This window comes from Erpetoichthys calabaricus, chromosome 4, assembly GCF_900747795.2.
Source record: "Erpetoichthys calabaricus chromosome 4, fErpCal1.3, whole genome shotgun sequence".
Classification (NCBI taxonomy): domain Eukaryota; kingdom Metazoa; phylum Chordata; class Cladistia; order Polypteriformes; family Polypteridae; genus Erpetoichthys; species Erpetoichthys calabaricus.
In genome coordinates, this window is record NC_041397.2 from 127,051,212 (window position 1) to 127,066,407 (window position 15,196).

General features: G+C 37.7%; 1 protein-coding gene across 15 annotated transcripts in view; it reads left to right on the forward strand.

Moving 5' to 3' along the window:
• Positions 1 to 15,196, forward strand: part of caska (calcium/calmodulin-dependent serine protein kinase a) — a 664,459-nt gene that overhangs the window by 472,176 nt on the left and 177,087 nt on the right. For all 15 annotated transcript variants that reach the window (XM_051926109.1, XM_051926105.1, XM_051926112.1 and 12 more), the window contains exon 10: positions 4,052 to 4,151. In XM_051926109.1, the coding sequence (XP_051782069.1) occupies positions 4,052 to 4,151 (100 nt within the window). The remainder of the gene's footprint in view (positions 1 to 4,051; positions 4,152 to 15,196) is intronic.

Consider the following 15,196-nt stretch of genomic DNA (forward strand, 5'->3'; position numbering starts at 1 on the left):
TGGAAAAAAATTATACTCCCACTGTTTTTCATATAGAGAACATGGCAGGAGGAAATGATGTCAAGTCCGAGGGTGCAGCCAAGGCTAAGGGGGTGGTGCAGGAGATGAAGACTGAGAAATTTGTTCGCTTCCTGCATTTCATGTTGGACTACAGTACCATCTTATCCAAGGGCTGTACTGATTTTCAGCATGATAACCTAAACATCACACAAACAAATCAGTTAGTTGAGAGCACCACATCATGCTTACTCAGCCTAAAAACAAAATCAGAATAGCAGAAAACCTTGGACACAAAGTTCACAGCGAATGAGGATGGTAATAATAATAATAATTTTTTGCATTTATATAGCGCTTTTCTCACTACTCAAAGCGCTCAGCAATTGCAGGTTAAGGGCCTTGCTCAAGGGCCCAACAGAGCAGAGTCCCTTTTGGCATTGACGGGATTCGAACCGGCAACCTTCTGATTGCCAGTGCAGATCCCTAGCCTCAGAGCCACCACTCCGGGACAGCTCACAAAACGTCAGCAACCTGCTAGAAGAGGTGAGGGCACAGACAAAGACACCTTTGGTGCAGAGATTCAGAAGATTATTGAGAACACAGTCAAGTACATGGACAACAGATTTAAAAATCTGCGTGAAAAGCCTCTCTCTTGTTTCAAGGTTTTTGACCCTTCCACTCTTCCCTACCCCAGAGAAGAGCTGGCAAATTATGGGGATGAAGAGGTAGATTATCTTATCACATATTTTGCCAGTTTGCTAGATGAGGAAGAGAAAGAGAAAATTCCACAAGAATGGATGGATCTAAAAATGTGGCTTGCAGAACACCGGGGTAGCAAGGTAGATGATTGCTTGTACAGAGATCTCCTCTCTGGGAATCCAGAACACCTCTCTCATATCTTGTTGCTGGTGAAATTAATGCTGGCACTTAGTTCATCAACAGCCATCTGTGAGAGAGGATTTTCTTGCGTGAACCGAGTGAAGACAACACATCGTACCTCTCTACACCCTGAAACACTGAATGACTGCATGCAACTCTCCATTAATGGGGAAACAGTTGAATCTTTTTGCCCTGACAAGTCAATTCGTTTCTGGATGTTTTCTGGAAAAGGTTCAAGACACCTGGATCATTAAACCCCGACAAGAACAAAGAGCAGTGAAATGGAGGCTGATGCACAGGAAGAGAAAGCTGATGAAGGAGATGCTATGCCCTCAACGTCGAGTGGCATTTTCTCATCCGTGACTTCAGTAGCAATTTCAGATTCAGAATCTGACACAGACTGATTCATGTTCTACACAGTTCTTACAAGTTCATAGAAATTTCTGTTCAATTAGAACCAAATATTTGAGTTGATGATTGTAATTTTTATACAGTTGTTGTAATGTGTGTTTTAACAATTTTTTGATTGATGTTTTGTTTCCTTTACAATATTATACATTAAAAATAATCTCTTTTTTTATTCGGGCTACTTAAATTTATTTTGGGCTACCAAAAACTGAAGAGTGCCTGCACGAAGGGCTACCAGGAATTTTGAAATTTTGCGAGCCCTGTTACAGCTCCTTGGGATGTCATGCTGGCCACGCAAAGCATTATGGAGTGCTGGGAAAAAAAAGTTCTCATAAACCAGCCATATTATCAATAAATAATAGATGAAAAAGGGAGAATGCAGCAAATTCACTGTGAGTAATACTTTGGTAAAAATTGCTGATTAAAACTAGTGAATATATAAATCATGCAATTAGAACTTAGTAAGAATTTGAACTTTGTTTAACCATGTATTTGAAATGGCAATATAGATAGATGATACTTTTTTGTCACCTTCCTGGCCCTGCCTATATTTGGAAGTGTGTCAAAGCCATGTCAGATAAACCACTTTCCAATGCAGATAGTGGCTTTCACATTATATGAACTCTTAGCTTATTAAGTACTGTACTAAGTTAAACAGAGATAGTTAGCCAGAAGATAATTTCCACATTTACTCATTTAGTAGCTTGAGAATGACTCTGTCATTAAATATTAAGTATATACTTTGCTAGATTGCTAAATAAGGTACTAATTATGATAGGTTTTGGTTAAGTAACAATTTTCAGTATTATTCAGTAGTTTTCTTCATAAAATATGTGAGCTACAGTTTTTGGAGAAGAGAACTGAAATGATTTGGATTGGTAGGAATAACAAATAGGCAGGCCCCATTGTCTTTTTTCTAGTATTATTTATTTATTTTGTTTTTAGATATATTTATGTTACTGCCTATATGCTTAACTAGGCTATACCCAATTTATGTTTCATTTCCATTATATTTGGTCCAGAGGGTTGTGGAAGTAACCGTTAAATGTCATTACTCAGTTGGTATATCAGCCAGGCTATGGTGATTTTACAGTCACGGATTAATTTAAGTCTTTACTTAAAGCATCATTGCTTTGAGTACTTCTTTTAAACCCTAATATTAGTTGTTTGTGTTGGCTTTATTGTCTGTCATACTCACAGCTTGTGTACATAGAAACTGCAGTTATATTGGACCAAAGACAAATGGCAAGCATTTTAGATATTCAGCATAATTTTGAAGGTTTCATACATTAGAAAGTGTAAAATATGAGAGAATACTCACATTTGTAGTAGCTTGTAGAAATGGGCATCCTGTGCAGCACAAATCAGTATTGGGAAAACAATACTGGAACAAGACAGCAAAGGGGAAAGATTAGCACTGCAGTTATGTCTTCCATATTTACTACTGTAAAATGGTAAGTATGCAAATCTCTGCTTACTTTAATCATATTAATGTACAATTAATGCCTCCCTTGGAGTTCTTACTTGAAATGAGAAAACACTGACAATCAGACTGTCAGCATCTTTTTGGTTCCTGATATTGATGAAAATGAATAATATCATTACAATTTGAAACTGCAATTATATTCTGTAGTATCAAACGCCATATTCATGATGGTCTGAAAAGTTTTGTAAAATTGTTTGTATTCAGTTCTCACACTTAACACATTCTTTAAAGTCACACATTAGATGCCAGAAATCTTTACCATCTTTAGTAACGCATATCTAACTCTCAGCCATCATGATCCATTGTATTTGCTTTTGTACTGACTTCACTGGGTGGCATAAGTTTCAAATGGAAAGGGAATTGGGAGAAAACACAAAATCAGGATAACAAGCCTAGGCTGTGTAAAAGTTCTTAATAGTTTTTGCACTCTTTTTCACTTTCTTTCACTGTATTTTGTTGTTTTATGATTAATGCAAGGCTATAATTTAATACTACTATTTTTTTATCTTGGATGTTGGTTCTGCTTTGATTTCTGATTCAACTTAAGTCTGGAGTAGTGGTACACTAATCTCTGCTGTGGATTTTTACAGCTAAATTGTAGCCCTGCCAGCTCTTTTGACTGGATTTTGCGCATCTCTTGATATATGTCTGGAAATTAAAGTGGTCGCTACCTTGCTGACATCAGCTTTCCTGTGGAGAATTATAGCACTAAAACCATTAACTTTGTTAAATTCACTTAGCTTTGTAATGAAACCTACAGTTCTCCAACAATTAATTTTTTTTTTATCTTACATTCCAGGCCGGCTCTATTTATGCAAACTAGGCAGTCACGTAGGGGTGCAAAATCTGGGAGTGGCTTTTTTATTTTTTTTTATAACCTTGTCTTAAAAACACTCCTGTTAACTCTATTACATTGTGTAATAGCGGTGTCTGATGACTTGCAATAGCCCTTTACAGATAATCTTTTCAAATCCCGGGAGGCACAATACTCATTTTCGTAGAGGCTTTTTTATGCTGAACACCCTTGTTTCTTCAGGTGCAAGTCTGCAGTTCTACTTTTGCTTTAGTGTAATTTCCTTTGCCAGTTTGTTTTTTATTTTATTCTACATCTTTATCTCAACATTTGATTGATGCAAATTTTGAATACATACATTTATTTTTCTTTCTGTTTCCTCCTTTATTTTTCAAGCACAGTGTTTTGCAAATTTTCCAAAAAAAAAAAACAAAACAGCAGCACCTGTTTTCTGGATTAAGTAATCTAATTGGAAATGTTTTTTGCAGGGTGCAGTACTAGCAGCAGTTTCAAGTCACAAGTTTAACTCATTTTATGGCGATCCTCCTGAAGAGCTGCCAGATTTCTCTGAAGACCCTACTTCCTCAGGTAGTCTGTAATTCTTGCATTTAGAGATGATATTTCTGTTTTATACTTGAATATTGGTGATGACGTTAACTTTTTCAGAAAAAATAACAATATTATGTAATTTTATTCACTAATTTATCAAGTGTACATGTATAAATGAAAGTGTACTTTCTATACTGGTCTGAGGAGTAATTACTTGACATATAATTGGACAGTATTTGCATTCTGCGTATTTGTTTTTTTTTTTTTTGCATATTTGTTTAACCAAGTTATAATTGAAGGCCCATTTATATTCGGGTATAGACAGCTGCAGATGCAGTCATGCATCTGTATATAGCTCAAGTGCTCAGTGCATGGCACCGCACAATATATATACAGGTGCTGGTCATAAAATTAGAATATCATGACAAAGTTGATTTATTTCAGTAATTCCATTCAAAAAGTGAAACTTGTATATTAGATTCATTCATTACACACAGACTGATGTATTTCAAATGTTTATTTCTTTTAATGTTGATGATTATAACTGACAACTAATGAAAGTCCCAAATTCAGTATCTCAGAAAATTAGAATATTGTGAAAAGGTTCAATATTGAAGACACCTGGTGCCACACTCTAATCAGCTAATTAACTCAAAACACCTGCCAAAGCCTTTAAATGGTCTCTCAGTCTAGTTCTGTAGGCTACACAATCATGGGGAAGTCTGTTGACTTGACAGTTGTCCAAAAGACGACCATTGACACCTTGCACAAGGAGGGCAAGACACAAAAGGTCATTGCTAAAGAGGCTGGCTGTTCACAGAGCTCTGTGTCCAAGCACATTAATAGAGAGGCGAAGGGAAGGACAAGATGTGGTAGAAAAAAGTGTACAAGCAATAGGGATAACCGCACCCTGGAGAGGATTGTGAAACAAAACCCATTCAAAAATGTGGGGGAGATTCACAAAGCGTGGACTGCAGCTGGAGTCAGTGCTTCAAGAACCACCACGCACAGACGTATGCAAGACATGGGTTTCAGCTGTCGCATTCCTTGTGTCAAGCCACTCTTGAACAAGAGACAGCGTCAGAAGCGTCTCGCCTTTGGACTGCTGCTGAGTGGTCCAAAGTTATGTTCTCTGATGAAAGTAAATTTTGCATTTCCTTTGGAAATCAAGGTCCCAGAGTCTGGAGGAAGAGAGGAGAGGCACAGAATCCACGTTGCTTGAGATCCAGTGTAAAGTTTCCACAGTCAGTGATCGTTTGGGGTGCCATGTCATCTGCTGGTGTTGGTCCATTGTGTTTTCTGAGGTCCAAGGTCAACACAGCCGTCTACCAGGAAGTTTTAGAGTACTTCATGCTTCTTGCTGCTGACGAACTTTATGGAGATGCAGATTTCATTTTCCAACAGGACCTGGCACCTGCACACAGTGCCAAAGCTACCAGTACCTGGTTTAAGGACCATGGTATCCCTGTTCTTGATTGGCCAGCAAACTTGCCTGACCTTAACCCCATAGAAAATCTGTGGGGTATTGTGAAGAGGAAGATGCAATACGCCAGACCCAACAATTCAGAAGAGCTGAAGGCCACTATCAAAGCAACATGGGCTGTCATAACACCTGAGCAGTGCCACAGACTGATCGACTCCATGCCACGCCGCATTGCTGCAGTAATCCAGGCCAAAGGAGCCCCAACTAAATATTGAGTGCTGTACATGCTCATACTTTTCATGTTCATACCTTTCAGTTGGCCAACATTTCTAAAAATCCTTTTTTTGCATTGGTCTTAATTGATATTCTAATTTTCCGAGATACTGAATTTGGGACTTTCATTAGTTGTCAGTTACAATCATCAACATTAAAAGAAATAAACATTTGAAATACATCAGTCTGTGTGTAATGAATGAATCTAATATGCAAGTTTCACTTTTTGAATGGAATAACTGAAATAAATCAACTTTGTCATGATATTCTAATTTTATGACCAGCACCTGTATATTTTTGGGGATTTTATTAAAATCAAATAACATTCTATACAAATAAGTCACGTTTTATAAGACTTGGTTCAAAACAAATCAACCCCCCATCCATGAGAAAGAGAGCTAGGCCAGCAGAGTAAACGTTAAACTAGTAGTTTAAAAAAAAAAAAAAAGAGGGGAGAGAATCTGCTTCCTCATTTAAAATCCTTATTCTAAAATGTTATTAATTAGATCCTGCAAGGTTTTGAAAAGGTTTTGTACAGACCCTCTGAATGGGAATTTGATTTTTTCCAATTTCAAATGGTATATAACATCACTTACCCACTGACTTAGAATAGGAGTGTTAGAATTCTTCCAATTGAGCAAGATAAGTCTACGTGCCAATATTGTAGTAAAGGCAATTACAGTTTGTTTGTCCTGCTCCACTTTAAGCCCATCTGGGAATACCCTAAACACAGCTGTTAATGGATTCGGAGGTATTGTGACACCAAGGCTGTCTGAAAGGTATTTAAAGATTTTGGTCCAGAATGATGTTAATTTGGTGCCGGCCCAAAACATGTGACCCAGTGAGGCTGAAACTTGATTGCAACGTTCACAGGTTGGATCTTGCCCTGGAAACATTTTGGACAATTTTAAACAAGACAGATGTGGTCAATTATATAAGTTTAATTTAATAATTGTATGCTTTGTGAATATGGAGCTCGAGTGAATTCTGTGCATTGCTAGCTTACACTGCTTTTCTGAGATGTTGAGTGAGAGATACTCTTGGATCTTTGAAAGGGCGGGACTGTAAAATGGTTTTATATATTACGGAGATGCTGTCTGAGTCCTCCAGACTAATCAATATTTTTTTCCGGCATAGAGGTACAGTTAGGTCCATAAATATTTGGACAGAGACAACTTCTTTCTAATTTTGGTTCTGTACATTACCACAATGAATTTTAAATGAAACAACTCAGGTGCAGTTGAAGTGCAGACATTCAGCTTTAATTCAGTGGGGTGAACAAAACGATTGCATAAAAATGTGAGGCAACTAAAGCATTTTTTTAATACAATCCCTTCACTTCAGGGGCTTAAAAGTAATTGGACAAATGAAATAACTGGAAGTAAAATGTTCATTTCTAATACTTCGTTGAAAACCCTTTGCTGGCAATGACAGCCTGAAGTCTTGAACTCATGGACATCACCAGATGCTGGGTTTCCTCCTTTTTAATGCTCTGCCAGGCCTTTACTTCAGCGGCTTTCAGTTGCTGTTTGTTTGTGGGCCTTTCTGTCTGAAGTTTAGTCTTCAACAAGTGAAATGCATGCTCAATTGGGTTAAGATCAGGTGACTGACTTGGCCATTCAAGAATTTTCCACTTCTTTGCTTTAATAAACTCCTGGGTTACTTTGGCTGTATGTTTTGGGTCATTGTCCATCTGTATCATGAAATGCCGCCCAATCAATTTGACTGCATTTACCTGGATTTGAGCAGACAGTATGTCTCTGAACACCTCAGAATTCATTCGGCTGCTTCTGTCCTGTGTCACATCATCAATAAACACTAGTGTCTCAGTGCCACTGGCAGCCATGCATGCCCAAGCCATCACACTGCCTCCACCATGTTTTACAGATGATGTGGTATGCTTTGGATAATGAGCTGTTCCACGCCTTCTCCATACTTTTTTCTTGCCATCATTTTGGTAGAGGTTGATCTTGGTTTCATCTGTCCAAAGAATGTTTTTCCAGAACTGTGCTGGCTTCTTTAGATGTTCTTTAGCAAAGTCCAATCTAGCCTTTCTATTCTTGAGGCTTATGAGTGGCTTGCACCTTGCAGTGCACCCTCTGTATTTACTTTCATGCAGTCTTCTCTTTATGGTAGACTTGCATATCGATACGCCTACCCCCTGGAGAGTGTTGTTCACTTGGTTGGCTGTTGTGAAGGGTTTTCTCTTCACCATGGAAATGATTCTGCGATCATCCACCACTATTGTCTTCCGTGGACGTCCAGGTTTTTTTGCGTTGCTGAGTTCACCAGTGCTTGCTTTCTTTCTCAGGATGTACCAAACTGTAGATTTTGCCACTTGTAATATTGTAGCAATTTCTCAGATGAGTTTTTTCTGTTTTCGCAGCTTAAGGATGGCTTCTTTCACCTGCATGGAGAGCTCCTTTGACCCGCATGTTGTCTGTTCACAGCAGAATCTTCCACATGCAAGCACCACACCTCAAATCAACTCCAGGCCTTTTATCTGCTTAATTGATAATGACATAATGACGGACTTGCCCACACCTGCCCATGAAATAGCCTTTGAGTCAGTTGTCCAATTACTTTTGAGCCCCTGAAATGAAGTGATTGTGTTAAAAAAATGCTTTAGTTGCCTCACATTTTTATGCAATCGTTTTGTTCACCCCACTGAATTAAAGCTGAAAGTCTGCACTTCAACTGCATCTGTGTTGTTTCATTTAAACTTCATTGTGGTAATGTACAGAACCAAAATTAGAAAAAAGTTGTCTCTGTCCAAATATTTATGGACCTAACTGTAGATGGGAGGTGAGGAAAATTGGGCAGGTTTTGTTTAACAAAATTTCTAATTTGAAGGTAGTGACAGAAATGTGTTGCTGGAAAGTTAAATTTGGAGTGTAATTGTTCGTAGGATGCAAATACGTTGTCTGTGTACAGATCTCTTAAGTGATTTAATCTCCTGTCTTTTCCAGACATTAAAAACTGTGCGTTTGAGAGGGTGGAAAAAGGTAGTTCTCGTGCAGAGGTGCCACAGATAGAAGCTTCTCTATCTTTTTTTTTTTTTTTTTTTTGATTTTATTGAAATCACACAATATTCCATACAAATAAATCAATTTTTACAAAAATAGAATCGAAAATAAATCAACCCCACCCCTGGGAAAGAGAGCTAGGCCAGCAGAGTAAAACTTAAAGCTAGTAAAAATAAGTAAATAGATGAATTAATAAGTAAATAAAGATAAACAGAGAAGAAAAAAGGGGAAAGAATCTGCTGCCTCAGCGCTTTAAAAGCTTATTTTAAAATCTTATTGATTAGATCCTGCCAGGTTTTGAAAAAGTTCTGCACAGATCCTCTAAGTGAGAATTTGATTTTTTACAGTTTCAAATGGAATATAACATCTGTTACCCACTGACTTAAAAGTGGAGAGTTAGGGTTCTTGCAGTTGAGCAAGATAGGTCTACGTGCTAATAGTGTAGTAAAAGTCAATTACAGTTTGTTTGTCTTTCTCCACTTTGAGCCCAACTTGGAGTACCCCAAACACAGCTGTTAATGGGTTAAGAGGGATCGTGACACCAAGGCTGTCTGATAGGGATTTAAAGATTTTGGTCCAGAATGATGTTCATTTGGCTCAGGCCCAAAACATTTGGCCCAATGAGGCTGAAACTTGATTGCGACATTCGCAGGTTGGACATTTTGCTTCTCTGTCTTAAAATACTTCCTAGATTGTTTCCATATTCTGAGTGAGTGAAATACAATTGGTTGTTAGTATATTGGCAATGACTTGTACTTATTGGGGTGCAAAGCAAGGAACATAAAGAAGTACTGCAGGATTGTATTTCTATTGTGGACCAAGCCTGTGCATGTTCATCTATTTGTGTCCATGTCCAGGTTTTTATAGCTTGTATATTTGCTGCCCAGTAATAAAATTGAAAGTTAGGTAGAGCTATGCCACGTTCCGACCCACATCTTTGTAGGGTCACCCTTTGAATACGTGGATATTTTGAATTCCAAATAAATGAGGTTATGGTTGAATCTAATTTCTTAAAAAAATTATTTATTGATATATATTGGAATGTTTCGAAATAAATAAGAAACTTAGGAAGGATATTCATCTTAACAACGTTAATTCTTCTAGCTAAAGTGAGATCAAGGGTAGACCATCTATGCAAGTCTTGCTTAATTTTTTTCATACAGACAGCAACATTTTGTTGATAAATAGCTTTATGTTTACTTGTGATGTTTACCCCTAGGTATTTAAACTAATCTGTGATGTTTAAAGGGAAGGTGTCCAATCTAATATTGTGTGCTTGAGAATTCACTGGAAAGAGCACATTTTTATTCAGATTAATTCTGAGACCAGAAATCTTTTGAAATTTTGTTAGTGCTGTTAGGACTGCAGGCACAGTGTTTTGTGTATCTGATATATACAATACCATATCATCTGATAATCCTCTTTATCTCATAAACATTTTGACAGTGAACTGCCAGTGGCGGCACCACACAATGCTGAATGGCTGTAGAATCCCAAAGTTTTTCTCCCAGTGTTTTTACTTTCACTTTACATATCAAATCCCCGGGATATTTCCATTTCTGTCTGCACAAACTTTCATCTTTGACCAGAGTCTAAGCAAATTCTTACCCTGAATCTGTGAGTATTTGGCTGTCACAGTGAGGTTTTAATGTTAGATTGTGTATGGGCAGGTAGTGAAACTTTACACCACTTTTTCTTTAATGAGTGCATGTTTTATTGTCTAGTGCATGAATAGTTGACTCACACAGACTCACTCAGGACCACACTGTTACAAAATTATGGAGGCATGCGGTCAGCAATGGAAAAGGGTCTATGCGACAGGACTGATGACCAAAGGTATGTCACACAGATCCTTGCAGTGATGTGGATGCATAAAGTATAAACGGGCCTTGACTCTTACTTCAACCATTAAGCATGACACAATAAGAAGAGTTCACCAGTTCATTTTTAGTATAAATTTAGACCATGATAGCTGGGCCTGTCTATGTTAATGACATTTTGAGCTTTTAAATAAGGTGAACACTGGGGCAAGTAACTTTTGCCAGTCAAGTATTTATTGTTTTCTTTCTAAACCATCCTTGTCATATTCTGCTATAATTTTGAAAATTTCATCAAGCAGGATTAGGACCATACAGTACATTTCAGAGCATCATTAGATTTAGTAGGTTTTTACTTTATGTTTGTAAAGTATTCAAGCATTTCAGTAGTAATTTTGCTTAATATGTCACCTATCTGATAGCCTGTTATCCCATATCATTAAAAAAGTTACATTTTTGTTACATATATGCATCTTTTCAAATATTTGCATTTTTCCCCAATCTGGGGTGCATTTTCCTGAAAGCATTGTAATGCTAAGAACATTGCAAACTACTTCGTAAGATCAATTGTTAATTTAAGAGTGTTTCTCAAACTCCATCATAACTACAGCAGCATGTTAAATCCTTCATAATGTACGTATTCCCTGACCTAGTCATTAATCTCTAACTGCTTCTTAAATGAGCTGCCTTTTGCACTGACCATAGCCATGAACAGCGATTGCCACATATAATAAATTAAATTAGAATTATGACAGCTCTGTGAACATTTTGAATACTAAGATATATGTTGAGATTACCTCATTTTCATGATCAAATGCATTAAAATATTTGTGTTACGTTTTATAGATAAATACTTAACTTCATATAAATAATTTATACTAGTAATAATTAGAAAATGTATAATTTGATATTTATATTTTGGTTTTGTTCTAAGGTTGCAGCTTGCTTTATTTTCATGCAGACATTTTATGTGTTATAATTGGTCATGCGGATAAGTGGTAAGAAAAGAAAAGGAAGGACAATATAGGACAAAGTGGGCCTAGCCCATATTGCTAGGCTTTTGTGGCACACCTCACCTATTGAGAAAGTAGATTTAACAGAAATATAGACGTCCAGCTTCTACTTTCCCCAGCTTGCATTCCCGAGTAATTGCCTGAACTCTTCATATCAGAACCAGCCTATACTTCATCTGATAACAAAGGTGTAAATCAGAGTTGAACTGACATCTTTTCCGAGGTTTCTCTGCAAACGTCTTTATCCTAAAAGCACAAAATGGATCGAGCCAGAACACAGATCTGTAAATCAGTGAATGACAACTTTGATAGATAAAATAATGCACCTATGGGAAGACACTGGTTTTGTAATTGAAAGTGTCATCAATCTAATCAGGAGAGTTTCCACCTTCTTTCGTAAACCAGTTGCACTCATACCATCTAGGATTCTTGGGACACACTCAGTGATCTCAAAGGAAAATTCTGAGGACCCCCTAAGAAAAAGCTCAGGGAAACACTCTGCTCTCACATTCTCCATTATGATCTTTTAAAACTAAAAATCTGATTAGCTGCTCTCTCTTTAGGGAGCTGATATGTCCAATCGCTTCTCTTTGTGGACCAGAAAGCTGAGATCCAATCTGCCAAGCCAAGTAACTGTGCCAGCAGTTTGATAAGATTGAAAACTGCCATTACTTCAAGAAGAGAACTTTAGCATCTAAACTGTCATGCCAGGAAGAGTAATTCTTTTCCCTATGAAGTTGCAGGAGGCACAGCACAAAAGCAAACCGAGACAGCAGTACCAAAGAACACTACAAAGAAAGGATTGTGCAAGAAAGAGAGAGAGTGAACTCCATCACAAGAAGAATTCTCCATTTGAACCAGAGTCAACAACTAAGCACCTACTCCACACATCATTGAACATCACCTTTAAAAATTTTATATTATAAAACTATTTATCTGTACCAAGATAAATTGGAATTCTAAATAACCAGTAAGCAGCCAGCCTGTTCCATATTATATGTTTGTCTAGTCTGTCTGCATCCTGTCTTATGTATCAATATACAGTGGTCCCTCCTCCATCGTGGGGGGTTCTGGAACGCAAAGGTGAAAATCCATGAAGTAAAAACCATATGTTTATATGGTTATTTTTATATTGTCACGCTTGAGTCACATATTTGCACAGAAACACACAAGGTTGTAGAGAGACAAGAACTTTATTCAAACACTGCAAACAAACATTTGTCTCTTTTTCAAAAGTTTAAATGTGCTCCATGACAAGACAGAGATGACAGTTCCGTCTCACAATTAAAAGATTGCAAACATATCTTCCTCTTCAAAGGAGTGTGCATCAGGAGCAGAGAATGTCAGAGAGAGAGAGAGAGAAAAGCAAACAATCAAAAACCGATAGGTGCTGTTCAAGCTTTTTAAGTATGCGAAGCACCGTGCTGGAAGAATATCGCTTGACAAAGCAGCCGCAAGTAAGCCCAGCAAGGAAGAGAGCATTGTGAAGGTAGTCTTTCAGCATTTCTTAGACGAGCGTCCATATCCTCTAGGAGTGCGAACGGCCCCCCTGCTCACACCCCCACCATCAGGAGCAGGGAATGTCTGAGTGAGCGAGCGAGCGAGAGAGAGAGAAAAGCAAACAATCAAAAATCAATAGGTGCTGTTTGGGCTTTTAAGTATGCGAAGCACCGTGCGGAAAGCATATCGCGTAACAAGTAAGCCCAGCAAGGAAGGGAGCAATGTGAAGGTAGTCTTTCAGAGTTTTTTGAGGAGCGTCCGTATCCTCTAGGAGTGCGATCAGCCCCCCTGCTCACAATATATTTGAGGAGTTTTATTTAATATGTAATACGTGCTCTGATTGGGTAGCTTCTCAGCCATCTGCCAATAGCATCCTTTGTATAAAATCAACTGGGCAAACCAACTGAGGAAGAATGTACCAGAAATTAAAAGACCCATTGTCCACTGAAACCCACAAACCAGCGAAAAATCCGCGATATATATTTAAATATGCTTAAATATAAAATCCGCGATAGAATGAAGCTGCGAAAGTCGAAGCATGATATAGCGAGGGATTACTGTACACAGTATATGTAATTATTATATTTCTGTAATTGCTTATCAATAAATGATACTCTGTTTATTAAAGCAAGTATGTTTCAGTTACCTTGATATAAGTCTAAAGAGCGGAGGCCTGCCAACTACAATAGAGAAAAGTAATGTAAATAAAATAGGAGACTTACCAAATTATTTAATCAATTACTGGCATTGCTGAAGGCGAAATGGATAATTAATTAACTAAGCTACATCTCTCCTTCTCTCCTACAACAGCAACTCGGGATATAACTTTTTGATAGAAAGAGTGTTGCTGCAATAAAAAAGCCCACCCAGAATAACATCCGCTGAATCCTATTTTTGTGTCTTCCACCTCAGCTGTAGCTGATACACATTCACACACCCAGCCTCTTGAAGGCTCTTCACACGTGCCATAAAGGTTCACAGTATTAAACATACAGGTAATTTTAGCATCACTGAGGACTTTTTGCAGCTCTTGTTGCAAAGTAGCCTGGGAGTACCCACCATGGCTTCATCTGAGCTACTTTGAAAGTGTGAAAAAGGAACAAACCGAGAGTTTGTTGGTAGACAGCTATTGGGTTTTAGTGGGTATCTACTTTGTGCCTGCCTGTTGACATTTGTAAATTGCCCTCAGATGGCAGCCAAAGAACAAAATAATAAAGCACATCGGCAAGTTTGCAGCATGGTGGAATATGGTATATACAGTATTTGAAATCATCGTACACTGCCCAAAAAGGAATTTATTTGCCTCATTTAAGGATACACAAATAATTTGCAATTTTCCACCAGTCTGTTTAAGAAGTGACCATGTGTCCAAAAAAGAGTAAATTAGGCTGTGATGTGCAGGCTCTTTGTATTCATTGTATTATTCCCATCTATCCATCCAGTTCATCACAGGAATTCTGGAACCAGTCCTAGCAAACACCTGTTATGGACTTGCGCCCTGTTGTTAATGCTTCTCAGGTTAGAATACATTAGTACAGAATAAATTAGATTAGATAAACTTCATTAAAACTGAAGTGAAGTTTTGAGTAGGGCTAATTTAGCAATGGCAATTCACCCAACCTGCATGCCTTTGTACTGTTTAAGGGTACCGGTGTATCAGGGAGGGAGAACATGCAGACTTCATGCATGTAACACTTTGGCCTACTTGTACCATCTCACTTGCTGTTTATTCTTTCTGTTGGAAAGGGCACTGTATACCTCAGTAAGCAACAAAACTCCATTGTTATCTAAAAGGGCTTGTTTGTGTTTGTTTCAAAAGCAATATGTGTTGGACTTGTGCTTGTTTATACTCTTATGTTATTAAATTATGATCTTATGTTTACTTCATATTACCTTTCACATTTTTTCATTCAACAGGAGTATTAAAGCATCAATTTATAATCATAGAATTGCCAGGCATCTTCTTTTTCAATCGACTTGTAATGGATTTTTGTAGGTGTCTTCGGGGGTGGAGTTAACTTCAGTACTGTAG